The 22102-nt window shown below is 48.4% G+C and overlaps 1 protein-coding gene across 2 annotated transcripts in view; it reads left to right on the forward strand.

The window, feature by feature from the left end:
• The window catches only part of CARS1 (cysteinyl-tRNA synthetase 1), a 256464-nt gene that overhangs the window by 210890 nt on the left and 23472 nt on the right, over nt 1-22102 (forward strand). For both annotated transcript variants that reach the window (XM_030201116.1, XM_030201118.1), the window contains one exon: nt 29-112. In XM_030201116.1, coding sequence (XP_030056976.1) covers nt 29-112 — 84 coding nt within the window. The remainder of the gene's footprint in view (nt 1-28; nt 113-22102) is intronic.

Genomic DNA, 22102 nt, shown 5'->3' on the forward strand with positions numbered 1-22102 from the left:
GTATTTTTTTTTTTTTTTTTTTTCAAAGGCAGCAAAACTGGCCAAGATGAAGATTCCTCCAAATGAAATGTTTAAACCAGAAACTGATAAATATTCCAAATTTGATGAAAATGTAAGAATTATGCTTGCAATGTAGCAGTAAGTAATTGGAATTGTAGTAATGTCATATCTTTTGTGCCCCCCCACCCCCAAACATCCCTCAGAGGGTGTACACGTTTTAAAAACTTTCACAATGGTTTTATTTTACCTAGCTGCCACCTGCAACTACCTGGGACTTGCATTCCAGTCAGAATCTGTCCTGGGACTTGTGCTGGTTCTTAGGTTGGCGTCTTCCCCTCCACCACCACTTGGAACCAAATAGCAAATCACAGCCTGATGCGTAATGTCAAGCTGAAGTACAAAATGGGGAGGACCTTCTAAAAGGTGTGCTTGGGAATACTTCAAAGATCAAGAGGGAACCCCATACACACCTTGGGTGATCTCTTCAGAAAGACGGTCAATAAATCCCAGTAAATAAATATGGAATAACCAACAAAGAGAAGTAAAAAGGCAATCCAGACTAGAATACCTGATGGTTAAAAGTAGGGGTCTTAAAGTTTGATACAAAAGTGGTATGTAGAAAACAGTGCAGAGACATGATCACTACATTTAGCATTACATAATATCACCAGTGGGATTTGAACTGGGCTTGAAAATTTAATTTTTGATAATTCAGTTTTCAGAATGGCTGTGGGTGTTTCAGGCGTGAAAACTATTATTAACAGCATGCACAGCTCTTTCCCCCCCCCCCCCCCCAATGTTTATTTACATTTCTCTGAGGACAAGCAGAGCTGCTTGTTCTCACATGTGGGTCGGAGTCCACGGTTGCCCCAGGAATGGAGATTTTTTCCAGTAAAATCCAGAAAGCTTTGCGACAGCCAGCAGAGCGTGGGACGGATGCACTGCGCATGCGCGGCCATCTTCCCGCCCGCGTTCCCGCCTCAGTTTTTCTTTTTCCGTGGTGAAGAGTGGCTGCGTGTTGGTCTCTCTCCCTCAGGCCCTAGGAAAGACTTAGGCGTCCTTTGCGTTGTTATTTAGCGCTTTCTTTTTGTTTTACGTTGCCTTTTTTGCCTTCTTCTTTTTTCCAGTATAAAAAAAACAAACCTTCTTTTATCTTAGGGGAAAAAACTGTTTCCTTTCGTTTCCGTTGCGGCCTTCTTGGGCCACACGTCCGCGGTACTTCTTTTTGTGCCTTCGGTTGGCACAATCGAGCCTTTTGATTTCGCCGCTGTGATTTTTCTGCTGATGTCATCGAAGCCTCCCAGCGGCTTCAAGAAGTGTGCTCGGTGCCAGCGGTCAATCTCGGGCACTGACCCGCACTCCTGGTGCATCCAGTGCCTTGGGCCCGACCATCGCCCAGCCTCTTGCAAGTTGTGTCTGAGTTTGAAAAAGACGAACACAGACTTCAAGAAGAGCTCTTTAGGACTGTCTTTTCGGAGCTCCGACTGATTCCTCGGCGTCGACATCGGCACTGGGGATGGCATCGACATTGGGAGCACAGGTAATGGGTGTCCGGACATCACCACTAGCTGGGAGTAGTGAGCCGTCAAGTGGGTCTCCACCTGTCTCGAAGGCTCCTGCTGTGCAGGCCCACTGGGACCGACCATTGTTGGCCCCGACCCCGAGGAGGCGTGTGGATTCCACTTCCTCCTCGTCGGTATCAAGGAGTACCGGTGACGTGCTTCGAGCGAAGGCGAAGAAGCATCGGCACCGGTCTCCTCCGAGGCACGGTACCGGGAGCTCTGGGGCGTCAAAGGATTTGACAACCGGAAAGCGTTGATGTCGGGAGGAGCACTCACCCTTCATACAAGAGGTGTCGGCGCATCGATCTTCGGACAGCCCGGTACCGCCTTCCAGGCCTCCACAGATTCTGACATCGACTTCTGTACCGGCCCCACAGCCTTCCTCGACAGCGACTCTGGAGGAGAGCATCCGAGCCATTCTTCCAGGCCTTCTGGAAGAGCTGCTGTGTCAGTCTGCCTCGGTACTGGGAGTGCTTGCGCCCTCGGTACCGTTGATGGAAGGGTTAGCTGGCTCCGTGCCTTTGGTGAGGTCCTCGACGCCAGTACCACTTGCGGCATCGGCCTCGGCTGCCACCCAGGTCGACTCCCCGTCGATATCGTTGGAGGGAGCTTCATTGCCGCCGGATTGGGAGTTGACTTCTCGGCATCGCCATTGGGGACATGGTTCCTCGGCGTTGAGATGGGCCTGGTTTCAGACTGCAGTTCGAGAACTCTTATCCGATACCGAGGAGGATGCCTCCTGGGATGAAGGGGAAGATCCCAGATATTTCTCTTCCGAGGAGTCTTATGGTCTTCCTTCTGATCCCACTCCTTCACCTGAGAGGAAGCTTTCTCGGCCGGAGAGTCTCTCCTTCTCGTCATTTGTCCAGGAAATGTCTGTGGGTATTCCCTTCCCTGTGGTAACTGAGGATGAGCCCAGGATTGAGATGCTCGAGGTCCTTGACTATCCTTAGCCACCTAAGGAGTCATCCACTGTCCCTCTGCATAATGTTCTTATGGAGACATTGCTGAGGAACTGGATGAAACCATTAACTAATCCCACCATTCCCAAGAAAGCAGAGTCCCAGTATCGAATCCACGGAGAACCTGAGTTGATGAGGTCGCAGTTACCTCATGACTCTATGGTTGTGGATTCCGCTCTCAAGAGAGCCAGGAGTACTAGAGATTTCGCCTCTGCACCCCCGGGGCGAGAAGCTAGGACTTTGGACTCTTTTGGGAGGAAGGCCTACCAGTCCTCTATGCTCGTGTCCAAAATTCAGTCCTACCAGCTCTACACGAGCATTCACATGCGGAACAATGTAAAGCAACTGGCGGACTTGGTGGACAAGCTCCCTCTGGAGCACGCCAGGCCTTTTCAGGAGGTAATCTGCCAGCTGAAGGCGTGTTGTAAATTCCTATCCAGGGGTGGTTATGACACTTTTGATGTTGCATCCAGATCCGCTGCTCAAGGTATAGTGATGCGCAGACTCTCATGGCTGCGTGCCTCTGACCTGGACAATTGGACCCAGCAGCGGCTTGCGGATGTTCCTTGCCGGGGGGGATAATATTTTTGGCGAGAAGGTCGAGCAGGTGGTAGAGCAGCTCCACCAACGGGAAACCACCCTTGACAAACTCTCCCACCGGGCGCCTTCAGCATCTACCTCAACCGGTAGACGTTTTTTCAGGGGAAGGGGGAATGCTCCCTATGCTTACAGTAAGCGTAGGTACAATCCACCTTCCTGACAGCCTTCCCAGGCTCAGCCCCAGCACGCTCGTTCAACAGTGTGTGCCCAGGCAGGCCCCTGCAGCTCCTCAGCAAAAGCAAGGAACGGGCTTTTGACTGGCTCCAGCTGAGCATAGCCGCCATACAAGTACCCGTGCCGGACGATCTGCCGGTCGGGGGGAGGTTAACATTTTTTCACCAAAGGTGGCCTCTCATAACCTCCGACTGGTGGGTTCTTCAAATACTACGGTTAGGGTACTCCCTCAATTTGATCTCCAGACCTCCAAATTGTCCACCAGGAGCTCAGTCCTTCAGCTTCCAGCACAGGCAGGTACTTGCAGAGGAACTCTCCGCCCTTCTCAGCGCCAATGCAGTCGAGTCCGTTCCACCAGGGGAAGAAGGGCTGGGATTCTATTCCAGGTACTTCCTTGTGCAAAAGAATACAGGGGGGATGCGTCCTATCCTAGACCTAAGGGCCCTGAACAAATTCCTGGTCCGAGAAAAGTTCAGGATGGTTTCTCTGGGCACCCTTCTTCCCATGATTCAGAAAAACAATTGGCTATGCTCTTTGGACTTAAAGGATGCTTACACTCGCATTCCAATACTTCCAGCTCACAGGAAGTATCTTTGATTCCGTCTGGGAACACAGCACTTCAAGTACTGTGTGCTACCCTTCGGTCTCGCCTCTGCGCTCAGGAATTTTACAAAATGCCTGGCAGTAGTTGCAGCGTCGCTACACAGACTTGGGAGTACATGTGTTCCCTTATCTCGACGATCGGCTGGTGAAGAACACCTCAGAGACAGGAGCTCTACAGTCCATTCAGATGACTGTTTGGCTCTTGGAGCTACTAGGGTTTGTCATCAATTACCCAAAATCCCACCTTGTTCCAGTTCAACAACTAGAATTTATAGGAGCTCAGCTTGGGCCTATCTTCCCGAGATGAGGGCAGACAACCTTCTGTCTCTCGTTTCCATGGCCAGAGCATCTCAGCAGATCAGAGCTCGGCAGATGTTGAGGCTGCTAGGCCATATGGCCTCCACAGTTCATGTGACACCCATGGCATGCCTTCACATGAGATCTGCTCAATGGACCCTAGTTTCCCAGTGGTATCAAGCTGCTGGGAATCTAAAGGATGTGATCCAGCTATCCACCGAGTTTCACAATTTCCTTCAGTGGTGGACAATTCGATCCAATTTGACCTTGGGACGTCCTTTCCAAATTCCTCAGCCTCAAAAAGTGCTAACCACGGATGCATCTCTCCTGGGGTGGGGAGCGCATGTAGATGGGCTCCACACTCAGGGAGCTTGGTCCCTCCAAGAATCAGGTCTTCAGATCAATCTCCTGGAGTTGCGAGTGATCTGGAACGCTCTAAAGGTTTTCAGAGATCGGCTGTCCAATTAAATTATTCAAGTTCAGACAGACAACCAGGTTGTCATGTACTATATCAGTGATGGCGAACCTATGGCACGCGTGCCAGAGAGGGCACGCAGAGCCCTCTCTGTTGGCATGTGCGCCATCACTGGTCCACCCACACTCCCTCCTTCCGAGCACCAGACCGGCCTCCCTCACTCCCTCCCACCAACCAAGCACCAGGCTGCCCGCCCTCGCTCCCTCCAACCAACCAAGGAAGCACCAGGCCGCCCGCCTGCGCTTCCTTCCTCCCTCCCAGCTCCAGGGCCCCCCCCTCCTCTGAAATTTAAAAGGCATACCTCCGGGTTAAGGCGGCGTCGGCAGCGAAAAGCATGTTTGCGTGTTCTTTGCTCGGTGCGCCTTCGGCCTTCCTTTCTGTCTCTCAAGCTCTGGTCCCGCCCTCATAGGGAGGGCAGAGGGGAGAGGAAGGTGGCTGGACATGGGTGGCTGGAGGGGAGAGGAGGGTGGCTGGACATTTGTGGCTGGAGGAGAGAGGAGGGTTGCTGGACATGGATGGAGGGCAAGAAATGGAGAAGAAAGGAGGAAAGTAAAGAAATAAATGGAAAGGAAGCCCTGGAAACGGAGTTAAGAGAACAGATAGAGAGCAGCAGAATCAGAGACTAGGACCAATATGGATAGAAAAACAAAATCACTAGACAACAAAGGTAGAAAAAGTCATTTTATTTTCATTTTAGTGTTTGGAATATGTCCAATTTGAGAACTTACATCTGCTGTCTTATTTTGCACTGGGTATACTGGAGTTGTAACAGCTTACAGAAATGATAGATAATGAAAAAAAAATCATGTTATTTTTTTTCTCCTATATTAGTATAATATTTTCAATGATGTCTGTTTATATGCGCCATGGCTGGTGTAAGGGGTGTGGCTATCATAGGGGTGGAGTCATGTGGTGACCCCGCCCATAATGAGTACCGGCACTTTGCGATAGAAATACAAGGCGCTGCACGCGTCAGCCTTTTCTTACATGAGCACGCAGTTCTGGAATACACTGCCGCGAAACCTGAAAACGATCTACGAGCAAGCCACCTTCCGCAAACTATTGAAGACCCATCTTTTTGAAAAAAACTTACAGAAAGAACCAAAACACATAAAGCCCACACTCACTGCTCAGTAATGCATCAATACAGCCACTTCTGAATTCTCATCCCCCGTAATCTCACCACACTCATACCTTTACTGACAGAAAATGTACACCAAAGATTTTCCTATTATATATTGCCCCTTTTTGTTTCCGTTATTTCCTTCCAATGTTTCAATGCTCTTTTCCACTACTATATTCCTTAACGATACTTTGACTATGTGTCGCATAACTCATCACAATGTAATCCATAACCAAGTTGTAACAATTTGTATTTCCATGATTCATAATATATTGTAAGCCACACTGAACCCGCAAAAAGGTGGGAAAATGTGGGATACAAATGCAATAAATAAATAAAATAATTAGATTTTGGGTTGCTGTTTGGGCAGTCGGTCTCTGAAAGGTTCGCCATCACTGTACTATATGAACAAGCAGGGGGGCACCAGATCTCGCTCCCTGTGTTGGGAAGCCGTCCAGATGTGTCTTTGGGCTCACTGTCAAGGCATGTTTCTCCAAGCCACGTATCTGGCAGGCATAAACAACAATTTGGCCGACAGGTTGAACAGGATAATGCAACCTCACGAGTGGTCGCTCAACTTGGGCGTGCTACGCAAGATCTTCCGGGAGTGGGGCACCCCCTTGGTGGATCTTTTTGCCAATCAGATCAATCACAAGCTCCCTCAGTTCTGTTCCAGACTTCAGGCCCACAACAGACTAGCGTCGGATGCCTTTCTCCTTCATTGGGGGAAGGGCCTTCTGTATGCGTATCTTCCCATACCTCTGTTGGGGAAGACTTTGCTGAAACTCAAGGAAGATTGCGGAACCATGATTCTTATTGCTCCCTTTTGGCCACGTCAGATTTGGTTCCCTCTTCTTCTGGAGTTGTCCTCCGAAGAACCGTGGAGATTGGAGTGTTTTCCAACCCTCATCACTCATAACGAAGAGGCGCTTCTGCATCCCAACCTCCAGTCTCTGGCTCTCACAACCTGGATGTTGAGAGCGTAGACTTCGCCTCCTTAGGTCTTTCTGAGGGTGTCTCCCGAGTCTTGCTTGCTTCCAGGAAAGATTCCACGAGGAGGTTTGCCGTCTGGTGTAACAGCCAGGCCTTAGATCCTCGCTCTTGTCCTACACAGACCCTGCTTAAATACCTTCTACGCTTGTCAGTCTGGTCTCAAGACTAACTCTGTAAGAGTTCATCTTAGTGCAACTAGTGCTTTTCATTACTGTGTAGGGTAAGCCTATCTCTGGACAGCCTTTAGTTGTTCGCTTCATGAGAGGTTTGCTTTTGACAAAGTCCCCTGTCAAACCTCCACCAGTGTCATGGGATCTCAACATCATCCTCACCCAGCTGATGAAACCTCCTTTTGAGCCACTGGATTCCTGCCATCTGAAATATTTGACTTGGAAGGTCATTTTCTTGGTGGCTGTTACTTCAGCTCGTAGAGTCCAGTGAGCTTCAAGCCTTAGTAGCCCATGCTCCATATACTAAATTTCATCATAACAGAGTAGTCCTCCGTACACACCCTAAGTTCTTGCCGAAGGTGGTGTTGGAGTTCCATCTGAACCAGTCAATTGTCTTGCCAGCATTCTTTCCCCGTCCTCATAACCGCCCTGCTGAATGTCAGTTGTATACATTGGACTGCAAGAGAGCATTGGCCTTCTATGTGGAGCGGACAAGCCCCTTCAGACAGTCTGCCCAAATGTTTGTTTCTTTTGATTCCAACAGAAGGGGAGTTGCTGTCGGGAAACGCACCATTTCCAATTGGCTAGCTGATTGCATTTCATTCTCTTACACCCAGGCTGGGCTGACTCTTGAGGGCCATGTCGCGGCTCATAGTGTTCGAGCCATGGCAGCGTCAGTGGCCCACTTGAAGTCAGCCACTATAGAAGAGATTTGCAAGGCTGCGATGTGGTCATCAGTCCACACATTCACCTCTCATTACTGCCTTCAGCAGGATTCCTGACGCGGCAGTCGGTTTGGGCAGTCGGTGCTGCAGAATCTGTTCGGGGTCTAGAATCCAACTCCACCCCCCTAGACTCATTTTTATTCTGTTTCAGGCTGCACTCTCAGATGTTTCTTCATAGGTCAATCTTTGTTATGTCCTCACCGTTGCGAGGCCCAATTGACCATTGTTCATTGTTTTGAGTGAGCCTGGGGGCTAGGGATACCCCACATGTGAGAACAAGCAGCCTGCTTGTCCTCGGAGAAAGCGAGGATACTTACCTGTAGCAGGTATTCTTCGAGGAGAGCAGGCTGATTGTTCTCACCAACCCGCCCACCTCCCCTTTGGAGTTGTTGTTTTTATTCTTTATTTGATTTTGATATAACTGAGGCGGGGATGGACGCGGGCGGGAAGATGGCTACGCATGCGCAGTATGTCCCTCCCGTGCTCTGCTGGCTGTCGCAAAGCTTTCTGGATTTTACTGGAAAAATCTCCGTTCCTGGAACCGCCGTGGATGCCGACCCACATGTGAGAACAATCAGCCTGCTGTTCTCGGAGAATACCTGCTACAGGTAAGTATTTTCGCTTTATAGAACATCTCAAATGATCTGTAACACCTCTCCGGTACTATGTAAGCCATATTGAGCCTACAAATAGCTGGGAAAATGTGGGATATAAATGTAACAAATAAAATAAATAGAGAAATACAACAATAATCAAGTAGCATTCATATCAAGAACTGCAATATGAGAATCTCCCTAACTAATACATCATATCCTCCTACTCTCTCTCCCTCCCCCCAACCCAATACCAAACACCTTCAACCCCCTTCCCCCCACTATCTTCCATAGAACCCTGCAGGCAAAGGCTGCAGTGTTTATTCCTGTGATGAGGGTATATCGGACCGCTGGATCTACTAAATATATATGTTCCATATCTTATGGTAAGAGAGAATATGGCCAGTCCAAAGGGCAGTCAATTTTGACATCTGATGGATATAGTCCTCTTTGTTCAAAATCGCCCTAAGGCCTGGCAGAGTGGGTTGTTTCCACGCCGCCACCAGTACTACCTTGCTGGCTACAAAGACATGAGTGGTAGTTTGTGTATGGCTGGTTTCACCTCCTGAGGTGTAAAATGTAAAAAAAAACAATGGTTTATCTGTATAGGATAAGACTGTTGGATAAGGGTAGTAACAAACTTCAGTTCCATAGTCCAATAATGCTTTGCTGTTGGGCACCCCCACCATATATGGAGCATATGCTGGTGCCACCAGCATAAATCAGAGCCTTGGTGAAACATCCTAACTAGGTGTTGTGGAGTATACCACCAGCGGAATTTTATAACCATTGTCCACTAAGTTGCTGGATATAGATACCTTAAGAAGATAATTTAAAGGCATGTTCCCACCTAGGGTATTCATAAGCAACCCCCATATCACATTCCCATTTCCAATATAATGCCGATTTGGTGTACAGTATGTTAGGAGAGCCTTATATATTTGGGATATTCCTCCTCCCGTGCCCATAGCGTGCTCCATGTTAATCGCCTTCAGACCCAACTCTCCCTTGGTTCTAAGGAGAATATAGTCCTTGAGCTGGTAATACTGTAAAGTGTGAGATGCTAGCAGACCATATTCTTCCCTCAGGCCATCAAAGTTGAGGCATTCCCCTTCCTCCTATACCTGTCCCAATTCTTGCAAGCCTAGGCCTTCCCATTGACTACAACAGGGATCCAGTGTAGCAGGAGTAAAACGAGGTGCAAAGCAAATAAGGCACATGGAGGAACCAAGTTTCTATCTGGAAAGAATTGTGCCTGGATCTGACTCCACATCAAAAGAGGCCCACAGATCAAAGAGGGGACCTCTCGGGCCTCTTCCAGTATGAGTTGGCAAGGAGGCCATGGGACCAACACAAGAGGGGCATGAAGGTATCCAAGTTTGCTAAAGTACCATCCACGCTTTTCTGGATCCTTGGAGTCAGTCTGCCAATATCTTAAGGTGTGGCGCTTGATAATACTGGTAGAAAGAGGAAACCTCCCATCCTGCCCTTTGCTTTTAACTGATATAAGCACCTCACGACGTACCCATGGTGGCTTTCATTTCCAGATGAATGTGAAAATTTTCCCTGTAAGCCTTGAAAAAACTTGCCTGGAAGGGAAATGGGTTTGCCACAAATAAATATAACAACTTTGGAAGCATCATTATTTTGATAGCCTGGTTCCAACCTATCCAAGAGAGATTTAAGCCCTCCCACCATTCCAGTTCCAGTAAAAGCTCCCAGATCTTCAAGGGGGAAATTAGCTGCATAAAAGCCAGCCAGACCTTGGCTTACATTAATTTCTAAATATCGTGGATATCTATGTGCCCACTGGAAAGGAAAATGGGATTGCAAAGTCGTCACTTGATGGTTTGAGAGAGTGATATTCAAGATCACAGATTTGCCCATATTGATTTTAAACCCCGAGACTTTCCCATAGCTCTGTAACTCTCCCACCACCACCACAGATAATTAAGTCTCTTAGTCTGTTAGGGTTAAAAGTGCATTGTCAGCAAACAACATAATTTTAGAATCTATGCGGTTGAGTCGAAGTCCCTGAATCACTGAATTTGCTCGAATCTTAATAGCCAGCGGCTCTATAGATAAGACAAATAGAAGGAGGGGATAAAGTACATTCTCCAAGGACAAGCAGGCTGACTATTCTCACCATTGGGTCGTCGTCCGCGACGGCCCAGGAGACCGGCAAAAACTTGAGAGCAAACGAAGAAGTCTCTCGAACACTCAGTCGTGCGGGCAGAGCACACCGTGCATGCGCGAATGGCTTTCCGCCCGCGACGTGAGTGTGAGTTCCTCAGTTTCTTTTTGACCGCGTCTTTTTGACACATTTCTCAACGGCACTCAGTTTTCAGCTCAGGAGACTAATTTTCGCGTTTCACCGCTCCCCTTTTTTCACTTGTGCGTAGTTCTCAAAAAAAAAAAAAAAAAAAAGTGTTATTTCCCTTATTTTGTTAGTTTTCTTCACTTGTTTAAATTTCCTTTCTTTTTTGTCGCGGCCGGGTCTTTTTTTCTCTTTTTGTGCCTTTTTATTTGGCACGATCGAGTCCTTTAATTTCGCAGCCGCTGTTTTTCCGTCCATGTCATCGAGGACTCCCAGCGGCTTCAAGCGTTGTACTCGCTTCAACCGAACCATCTCTGGTACTGACCCCCATGCTTGGTGTCTCCAGTGCCTTGGGCCTGAACATTTGCTAGCTGCTTGTAAGCTGTGCTCGCTTTTATGAAAAAGCGGACCCAAGTGTCTCAGGAGGCTCAGCGTGAAAGACTTTTTTTGCTGATCGGTCCGGCCCTTCGACATCGACATCGGTACCGAGGTCGTCGACGTCGAGGGAAGCATAGACTTCGAGAGCGCAGGTAATGGCTGCCTAACGACCACATTGCGCTGGGAGCAGCGAGGCATCGAGTGGGTCTCCACCTGTCTCGAGGTCTACTGCTATGCAGGTCCCCAGGGACCGACCTTCGTCGGACCCGGCCCCGAGAAGGCATGAGGATTCCATGTCCTCCTCTTCGGTACCGAGGAGTGTCGATGACTGGCGTCGAGCAAAGGCTAAGAAGCACCGTCATAGTTCTCCTTCTAGACACGGTACCGAGAGCTCCGGGGAGCCGAGGGATTCAGCACCCGAGAAGCATCGGCGCCGAGAGGACCGCTCACCCTCTATACAGGAGGAGCCGATGCGTCTGTCTTCTGGCAGCTTGGTACTGGCTCTCGAGCCCCCTCAGATTCTGCCACCGGCTCCTACACCGGCCCCACAGCTTTTTCCGATGGAGGCTCTCGACGAGCGCATCGGGGCCCTTCTTCCAGAGCTTCTGGAAGGATTGCTGTGTCAGGGGTGCTTGCGCCTTCTGCATCGACTGTGGAAGCAGCATCTGGGCCTTCGCCTGTGGTGAGGTCCCAGTCCTCGGTGCCACTTACGGCATCGGCGTCGGCCGCCACCCGGGTTGATTCTCCCTTGACGTCGGCAGAGGAAGCTTTGCCGCAGTCCGGGCAGAGGTCGACTTCTCGACACCCCCCTCAAGGCCATCGTTCCTTGCCTTCGAGACAGGCTCGGGTTCGGGCTGCTCTTAGAGAGCTTCTGTCCAACACCGATGATGAGTGCTCGTGGGAGGAACAGTAAGATCCCAGATACTTTTCAGAGGAAGAGTCATATGGGGTCCCCTCTGATCCTACTCCGCCTATTGAAAGAAGGATGCCTCCCCCTGAGAGTCTTTCTTTTTCCTCTTTTGTTTTGGAAATATCTAAGGACATTCCTTTCCCTATGGAGGTTGTAGATGAGCCCAGGGCCGAGATGCTCGAGGTCTTGCACTATCCTTCTCCGCCCACAGAGGTTGCAACGGCCCCCTTGCATAACACACTCAGGGAAGTTCTTATGCAAAACTGGTCGTTCCCTCTATCTAATCCAGTGGTCCCCAAAAAAGCTGAGTCCCAGTACAGAGTCCATGGAGACCCAGTAATGGTGAAGGCCGAACTTCCTCACGATTCCATGGTGGTGGACTCTGCTCTCAGAAGAGCCAAGAGTACTAGAGACTATGCCTCGGCGCCCCCAGGCAGAGAGTCTAGGACCTTGGATTCTTTTGGGAGGAAAATGTATCAGGTCGCTATGCTCGCCGCCAAGATCCAAACTTACCAGCTCTACACGAGCATCCACTTGCGGAACTTGGAGAGGCAACTGTCAAGTTTGGTCGAAGCACTTCCTCCGGAGCTTGCCGAACCTTTTCACCAGGTGGTCAGGCAGCAGAAGGTGTGTCGCAAATTCCTGGCCAGGAGTACTTATGACACTTTTGATGTGGCATCCCGAGTAGCTGCTCCAAGGTATAGTGATGCGCAGACTCTCATGGCTGCGTGTCTCTGACCTGGATCATAAAACCCAGCAGCGAATGGCGGATGTTCCTTGCTGGGGGGATAATCATTTTGGAGAAAAAGTAGAGGACATGGTCGATCAGATCAAGAAGCACCATGATGCTATGGATTCTCTCTCCCGCCGGGCGTCTTCTGCTACCGCCTCCTCATCTAGGAGGTTTTTTGGAGGGAAGAGGGGTGCTCCCTATTTCTACAATAGGCATAGGTACACTCCTGCTTCTCGGCAGCCTATCCAGGCTCAGTCCCAGCATTCTCATTCCCGTCAATGGTGTGCGCCTAAGGCCCCTGCGGCTCCCCTGCAAAAGCAAGGGATGGGCTTTTGACTGGCTCCAGTGCAGCATAGCCTCAGAAAAAGTGCCCGTGCCGGACGACTTGCCGGTCAGGGGGAGGGGAGGTTGGTATTTTTTCTCAAAAGGTGGCCTCTTATAACCTCCGACAGGTGGGTTCTTCAACTAGTCCGGGACTCAATCCTTCAGCTCCCAGCACAAGCAGGTACTTGCAGAGGAACTGTCCGCCCTTCTAAAGGTCAATGCGGTCGAACATGTTCTACCAGGGGAAGAAGGGCTGGGATTCTATTCCAGGTACTTCCTTGTGCAAAAGAAAACTGGGGGGGATGTGTCCCATCCTAGACCTAAGGGCCCCGAACAAATTCCTAGTCCGAGAAAAGTTCCGGATGGTTTCCCTATGCACCTTTCTTTCCATGATTCAGGAAAACGATTGTCTATGCTCTCTGGACTTAAAGGATGCCTATACTCACATCTCGATGGTCACAGGAAGTATCTTCGATTTCGGTTGGGAACTTGGCACTTTCAGTACTGTGTACTGCCCTTTGGCCTGGCGTCTGCGCCCAGGGTCTTCATAAAGTGCCTGGCAGTTGTCGTAGCATCGCTACGCAGACTGGGAGTTCATGTCTTCCCTTAGCTCGACGATTGTCTGGTGAAGAGCACCTTCGAGGCAGGCACTCTACAGTCCATGCGGATGACTATTCGACTGCTAGAGCTACTGGGGTTTGTAATCAATTATCCCAAGTCCCACCTTGTCCCGGTTCAGAAATTGGAGTTCATTGGAGCTCTGTTGGACACACAGACGTCTCAAGCTTATCTCCCCAAGGCAAGGGCAGACAATCTCCTGGCCCTAGTGTCCTTGGCTCGAGCATCTCAACAGATCACAGCTCGGCAGATGCTGAGACTTTTAGGGCACATGGCTTCCACAGTTCATGTGACTCCCATGGCATGCCTACATATGAGATCAGGTCAGTGGACCCTAGCTTCCCTGTGGTGCCAGGCCACAGGGGATCTAGAGGATGTGATCCATCTCTCCACCGACTTTTGCAGTTCCCTTCAGTGGTGGACCATTCAATCCAATTTGACCTTGGGACGTCCATTCCAAATTCCTCAGCTGCAAAAGTGCTGACGATGGATGCATCCCTCCTGGGGTGGGGAGTTCATGTAGATAGACTTCACACTCAAGGAGTTTGGTCCTTTCAGGAAAAGGATCTTCAAATCAACCTCTTGGAATTATGAGCAATCTGGAACGCTCTCAAAGCTTTCAGAGGTCAGCTGTCCAATCAAATCATTTTAATTCAGACAGACAGTCAGGTAGCAGTGTATTACATCAACAAGCAGGGGGACACAAGATCTTGCCCTCTGTGTCAGGAAGCCGTCCAGATGTGGCTGTGGGCGCACCACCACGGCATGTTTCTCTAGGCCATGTATCTGGCAAGCGTAAACAACAGTCTGACCGACAGGTTGAGCAGGATCATGCAGCCTCACGAGTGGTCACTGAACATGGACGTTGTCCATAAGATCTTCTGAGCGTGAGCAACCCCCTCGGTGGATCTTTTTGCCACTCAGTTCAATCACAAAGTCCCTCAATTCTGTTCCAGACTTCAGGCTCACGACAGACTAGCATCAGATGCCTTTCTCCTTCATTGGGGGACAGGACTTCTGTATGTGTATCCTCCCATACCTCTAGTAGGGAAGACTTTACTGAAACTCAAGCAAGACTGTGGACCCATGATTCTGATTGCGCCCTTTTGGCCTCGTCAGATCTGGTTCCCTCTTCTGGAGTTGTCCTCCGAAGAACCATGGAGATTGGAGTGTTTTCGGACCCTCATCACCGAGAACGAGGGGTCTCTTCTATATCTCAACCTCCAGTCTCTGGCTCTCAGAGGGCCTGGATGTTGAGAGCTTAGAAATTGCCTCCTTGGATCTTTCAGAAAGTGTCTCCTGAGTCTTGCTTCCAGAAAAGATTCCATGAAAAAGTGTTATTCTTTCAAATGGAGGAGGTTTGCTGTCCTACACGGACCCTGCTTGAATACCTTCTAATCAACTCCGTAAGGGTTCATCTTAGTGCAATTAGTGCTTATCATCAACGTGTAGAAGGTCAGCCTATCTCTGGACAGCCTTTAGTAGTTCGTTTCATGAGAGGTTTGATTGTGTCAAAGCCCCCAGTCAAACCTCCACCAGTGTCATGGGATCTCAACGTCGTTCTCACCCAGCTGATGAAAGCTCCTTTTGAGCCACTGAATTCCTGCCATCTGAAGTACTTGACCTGGAAGGTCATTTTCTTGGTGGCTGTTACTTCAGCTCGTAGAGTCAGTGAGCTCCAAGCCCTGGTAGTGCATGCACCTTATATCAAGTTTCATCATAACAGAGTAGTCCTCTGCACTCACCCTAAATTCTTGCCAAAGGTGGTGTCGGAGTTCCATCTGAACCAGTCAATTGTCTTGCCAACATTTTTTCCCCGTGCTCATACCTGCCCTGGTGAAGACAAGTAAGAAAGCATTGGCCTTTTACGTGGAGCGGACAAAACCCTATAGACAGTCCGTCCAGTTTGTTTCTTTTGATCCCAACAGGAGGGGAGTCGCGATCGGAAAATGCACCATCTTTAATTGGCTAGCAGATTGCATATCCTTCACTTATGCCCAAGCTGGTCTGACTCTAGAGGGCCATGTCATGGCTCATAATGTCAGAGCCATGGCTGCATCAGTGGCTCACTTGAAGTCAGCCTCCATTGAGGAGATTTGCAAGGCTGCAACGTGGTCATCTGTCCACACATTCACATCTCACTACTGCTTTCAGCAGGATACTCGACTCGACAGTCGGTTTGGGCAGTTGGTGCTGCAGAATCTGTTCGGGGTTTAGAATCCAACTCCACCCTCCTAGGCCATTTCTGGTGTGTTCCAGGCTACACTTTCATTTAGTTGTGTTTCTTTTCAGGTCAATCTCTTTCATGTCCTCGCCGTTGCAAGGCCCAGTTGACCAATGTTCATTGTTTTGAGTGAACCTGGGGGGCTAGGGATACCTCAATGGTGAGAATAGTCAGCCTGCTTGTCCTCGGAGAAAATGAAGATGCATACCTGTAGCAGATATTCTCCGAGGACAGCAGGCTGATTATTCTCACATACCCGCCCTCCTCCCCTTGGAGTTGTTCTAATTTTTGGTTTGCTTATGTTGCGGGTGGGAAGCCGTTCTCGCATGCGCGGTGCGCTCTGCCCGCACGACAGAGCATTCGAGAGACTTTTTCGTTTGCTCTGAAGTTTTTCCCGGTCTCCTGGGCCGTCGTGGATTACGACCCAATGGTGAGAATATCAGCCTGCTGTCCTCGGAGAATACTTGCTACAGGTATGTATCTTCATTTCCCTGTCTTGTGCCCCAGTGTAACGAAAATGTGGAGGAGTATTGACCATTAACCTGTATAGAGGCACAAGAAGTTGCATAAGTTAGACTGAGCCACCAAAGGCACCTCGGATCCCCACTCGATGTAGTACTGTAAACAGAAAATGCCAGTGGACCCGGTCAAAAGCCTTTTCAGTGTCCAGAGATATCAAGCACATAGGAATGTCATTTGCTCGGGCGTAGTATATAAGATGTAGTTCTCTCCGCATGTTGTCAAAAGTCTGGTGGCCATGTACGAAACGCTGCAGGCGAGTAGCCAAGATCTTTGTAAAGATTTTGTAATCTGAGCCCAGTAAGGAGATAGGCTGGTATGAGCTACACTGATGTGGGTCCTTCCCGGGTTTAGGAAGAACAGTGATGGTAGCCAGATTCCATGTCTCCCTCAAATGAATTAGAGACACAGAAGCACCGATGCTAATAGCCCTCTAAAGGTCTTAAAAACTTATTAGCAAAGCCATCAGGCCCTGGTTGCTTTACCATTGAGTAGATCTCTTATCTCTATTACCAAATTCAAAATGCAGTTACTCCGAAATGTCAGCTAACTGCAGATCATTCAGTTCGTCTAACTTTATGTATTTCCTCTTCTGTATCTGCCTGGGAACCCCCTGCACCAATCCACACTCTGTCTCTCTCAAACATGTCCTCTCAGCAGCGAACTGGGTCTTCCGTAATTGGGCTCCTAGGGCAATAAGGTGACCGCGCATGACCACTTTAAGTCCCTCCCATAAAATTCCCAAGGACACTTTCCCAGTGTCATTCAGTTGAATCCCGCAGATGGTGTTCAAGTTGGGCAATGTTATTGGGATCTGACAACAAAGCGTCGTCAAGATGCCAGCGTAGGGGATTGCGCTACCAAGGCAGAAGCTGTAGAGTTGGTAAGTACGCAGTATTCGATGTGAGTGAATTAATCATAGAACCGTGATATCCCCCAGCCAAAAATCGATATGCGAGTATGTTTTCTGAACCGAGTAGTATGTATATTCTCACACAATAGGATACACCTGATGCCAAAGATCCAGCAAGTACCAGTGCTTCAAAAATAGATGTAGGGATTCCCGAGCCGTTTGGGCATAATGCACCGCAGGGGCTGAGTTATCTAAGAGGGGGTTCAATGTAAGATTAAAGTCCCCATTGACCAATAAGGTCCCTTCCCCTTCCCCCTGGGTGCCTGCATATCCCATCAAATCACACCTGAAACCAGTGCTAAAAGATATAAAGGTCCCCCTTCTGTGAGGCTCTGAGGCAATTTTTCCAGCCAATTGCTGGTGTTTGCAACCGTTTATTTCTCTTCTCCACTCGCTGCCATATTATAGTGGCTGGATCCATTTTCGTCTCTTCTTCCTAGAGCATAAGTACATAAGTAATGCCACACTGGGAAAAGACCAAGGGTCCATCGAGCCCAGCATCCTGTCCATGACAGTGGCCAATCCAGGCCAAGGGCATGTTATTCCTGGAATTGTGGATTTTTCCCAAGTACATTTAGTAGTGGTTTATGGACTTGTCCTTTAGGAAACCATCTAACCCCTTTTTAAACTCTGTCAAGCTAACCGCCTTCACCACGTTCTCTGGCAATGAATTCCAGAGTTTAATTATGCGTTGAGTGAAGAAAACTTTTCTCCGATTTGTTTTAAATTTACTACACTGTAGTTTCATCGCATGCCCCCTAGTCCTAGTATTTTTGGAAAGCGTGAACAGACGATTCACATTCACCTGTTCCACTCCACTCATTATTTTATATACCTCTATCGTGTCTCCCCTCAGCCGTCTCTTCTCCAAGCTGAAAAGCCCTAGCCTCCTTAGTCTTTCTTCATAGGGAAGTCGTCCCATCCCCGCTATCATTTTAGTCGCCCTTCGCTGCACCTTTTCCAATTCCACTATATCTTTCTTGAGATTCAGCGACCAGAATTGAACACAATACTCAAGTTGCAGTCGCACCATGGAGCGATATAACGGCATTATGACATCCTCACACCCGTTTTCCATACCTTTCCTAATAATACCCAACATTCTATTAGCTTTCCTAGCCGCAGCAGCACACTGAGCAGAAGGTTTCAGTGTATTATCGATGACGACACCCAGATCCCTTTCTTGGTCCAAAACTCTTAACGTGGAATCTTGCATGACGTAGCTATAATTCAGGTTCTTTTTCCCCACATGCATCACCTTGCACTTGCTCACATTAAATGTCATCTGCCATTTAGCTGCCCAGTCTCGTAAGGTCCTTCTGTAATTTTTCACAATCCTGTCGCGAGTTAACGACTTTGAATAACTTTGTGTCATCGGCAAATTTAATTACCTCGCTAGTTACTCCCATCTCTAAATCATTTATAAATATATTAAAAAGCAGCGGTCCTAGCACAGACCCCTGAGGAACCCCACTAACTACCCTTCTCCATTGTGAATACTGCCCATTTAACCCCACTCTCTGTTTCCTATCCTTCAACCAGTTTTTAATCCACAATAGGACATTTCCTCCTATTCCATGACCCTCCAATTTCCTCTGTAGCCTTTCATGAGGTACCTTGTCAAACGCCTTTTGAAAATCCAGATACACAATATCAACCAGCTCCCTTTTGTCCACATGTTTGTTTACTCCTTCAAAGAAGTGAAGTAAATTGGTTAGGCAAATTTCCCCACACAAAAGCCGTGCTGACTTGGTCTCAGTAATCCATGTCCTTGGTTGTGCTCCGTAATTTTGTTTTTAATAATAGCCTTTACCATTTTCACCAGCACCGACGTCAGACTCACCGGTCTATAATTTCCTGGATTTCCCCTGGAACCTTTTTTAAAAATCGGCGTTACATTGGCCACCCTCCAATCTTCCGGTACCATGCTCGATTTTAAGGATAAATTGCATATCACTAGCAGTAGCTCCGCAAGCTCATTTTTCAGTTCTATCAGTACTCTAGGATGAATACCATCCGGTCCAGGAGATTTGCTACTCTTCAGTTTGCTGAACTGCTCCATTACGTCCTCCAGGTTTACCGTGAAGTCAGTAAGTTTCTCCGACTCGTCCGCTTGAAATACCATTTCCGACACCGGTATCCCACCCAAATCTTCCTTGGTGAAGACCGAAGCAAAGAATTCATTCAATCTCTCCGCTACGTCATTGTCTTCCTTGATCGCCCCTTTTACCCCTTGGCCATCCAGCGGCCCAACCGATTCTTTTGCCGGCTTCCTGCTTTTAATATACCGAAATTTTTTTTTTACTATGATTTTTTTTGCCTCTAATGCTATCTTTTTTTCGAAATCCCTCTTGGCCTTCTTTATCTGCGCCTTGTATTTGCTTTGACACTCCTTGTGCTGCTTCTTGTTATTTTCAGACGGTTCTTTCTTCCATTTTCTGAAGGTGTTTCTTTTAGCCCTAATAGCTTCCTTCACCTCAATTTTCAACCATGCCGGCTATCTTTTGGACTTCCGTCTTTCTTTTCTAATTTGAGGAATATGTTTGGCCTGGGCCTTCAGGATGGTATTTTCGAACAGCGTCCATGCCTGTTGTACAGTTTTTACCCTTTCAGTTGCCCCCCCCCCCTTTTTTTTTTTTTTCCACCGTTCTTCTCATTTTATCATAGTCTCCTTTTTTAAAGTTAAACGCTAACGTATTTGACTTCCTGTGTATAGTTACTTCAAGGTTGATATCAAAACTGATCATATTATGATCACTGTTATCAAGCGGCCCTAGTACCATAACGTGCCTCACCAGATCATGCGCTCCACTAAGGACCAAGTCTAGAATTTTTCCTTCTCTCGTCGGCTCCTGCACCAGCTGCTCCATAAAGCTGTCATTGATTTCATCAAGGAATTGTACCTCTCTAGCGTGTCCCGATGTTACATTTACCCAATCTGTATTTGGGTAATTGAAGTCACCCATTATTATTGCATTGCCTATTTTGTTTGCATCTCTGATTTCTTTTATCATTTCTGCGACTACCTGCTCATCCTGGCGAGGCGGACGGTAGTACACTCCTATCACCGTCCTTTTCCCTGTTATACATGGAATTGCAACCCACAATGATTGAAAGGTGTGATTTGTGTCCTGCTGAATTTGTAATCTGAGTCAAGGCTCTCGTTAAAATACAATGCTACCCCTCCCACCAGTCCAGTCCACCCTATCACTACGATATACTTTGTACTAGGGTTACCATATGGCTCCAGAAAAAGGAGGACGGATTGAGCCAGCCGGGTTTTACTTCCATTGCTTTCAATGGAAGTAATTGAGCCAGCCGGGTTTTACTCTTCCATTGCTTTCAATGGAAAGCAATGGAAGTAAAACCCGGCTGGCTCAATCCGTCCTCTTTTTTCTGGAGCCATATGGTAACCCTATGTACCCCGGTATGACAGTGTCCCACTGGTTATCCTCCTTCCACCAGGTCTCAGTAATTGCTGTACCACCCGCTCACAGTCCACATAGGTGGGAGTCTCCAGCAAGGCCTGGAAACATAGATTTTGGCATCTATTCCTGTTTTCCAGATCCTCTAACTTATTTGTAAGCTGCTGGGTGCCAATTCTCATGCCATTCACCTGCCTGTCAAGGGATCCGAACACCTCCGTATGTTCCTTGAGTCTGCTGTCCTCCTCCAGCCGATGGCCAAGCTCCCGGATTTCTCCTCACAAGTCATCTCCCAATGCTGCTATATCTGAGCGGACCGCTTTCATGTCTGATTTTTTTTTTTTGGGGGGGGGGGGGGATTTTGCTCAAATCTTTTTTAGTAGTAGCTCAGTGTCAAGTCTGTGGCTGTGACCCCTCTTAGACTCACCTTTTCCAGCGGTCAGTTTCTGAGCTGGCTCCTGTCTGTTCTTACTGTGTTAGTTCTGTCTCTGTGTGCTGGTTGCATTGTATTGTCTGTGTGCTGTTTCCCTTTCTAGACTTCAGCCCAGTCCAGTCCGGATCTTCCGGCGTGCCAGACTTGCTTGTCTTGTTTGAGCTTGAATTGCACCCGTAGCTGCCTGGTGACTGCTGCAGCTGAATCTCAGCTGCTTCTGGGCTTATTAGCCATTTGGAAACTCTCTGCTTTGCATCGCCTAAGGCCCTGGTATGTTGGTGCTTGTTGCACTTCTGCCTAGTCCAGTTTATTGTCTGAGATTCTTGCCTGATTTTAGTCTAGTCTTTGTGTAGTTTATCTTGTACTGTATTGCTTGTTTCCTTGTCTTGTTTCTTGTTTGGATTTCTGTGTTTAGTTTCTGTTTGTCTGTGTTTCTTGTTCAGTGGCTGCCTGGCAGCTTTCAGTCCTGTCTCTTGTCTATCAATGCTTGTTTCCTGTTTCAGTGGCTGCTTTCAGCTTTCAGTTCTGTCCCTTGTCTGTCTGAGAGCCCTAGTCTAGTATTCTGCCTAGCCTCCCTGTGTGTTCTAGTCCCTGTGTGTATCCTGCTGGTATCCAGTCCCGGCCCTGTCCGGCAAGTCCTGCCGGCCACCTGCACCCAGGGGCTCAACTCCTGAGGAACGGTGGTCAGGTGCAGGTGAAGTCTAGCTGGTCCTGTCAGAGTTCTGCCTTATGCCTGTGTGGGGTGATTTTGCCTGCCACTGCTGCTCCTCGGCAGTGGCCCAAGGGCTCACATTCCTAGTTCCTGTTTTTGGAAAACGTGACACTCAGGGTGAGTTGCATTTAGGTACACTGGGCATTTCCTTGTCCCTGGAGGGCTCACAATCTTTTGCACCTGAGGCAGTGGAGGATTAAGTGACTTGCCCAAAATTACAAGGAACAGCAGTGGGATTTGAAGTGGCCACCTCTGGATATCAAGACTGGTGTTCTAACCACTAGGCCACGCCGCCTCCTTTCTTTGAACCAGTCTCAGA

Source organism: Microcaecilia unicolor, chromosome 4 (assembly GCF_901765095.1).
Source record: "Microcaecilia unicolor chromosome 4, aMicUni1.1, whole genome shotgun sequence".
NCBI classification, from domain to species: domain Eukaryota; kingdom Metazoa; phylum Chordata; class Amphibia; order Gymnophiona; family Siphonopidae; genus Microcaecilia; species Microcaecilia unicolor.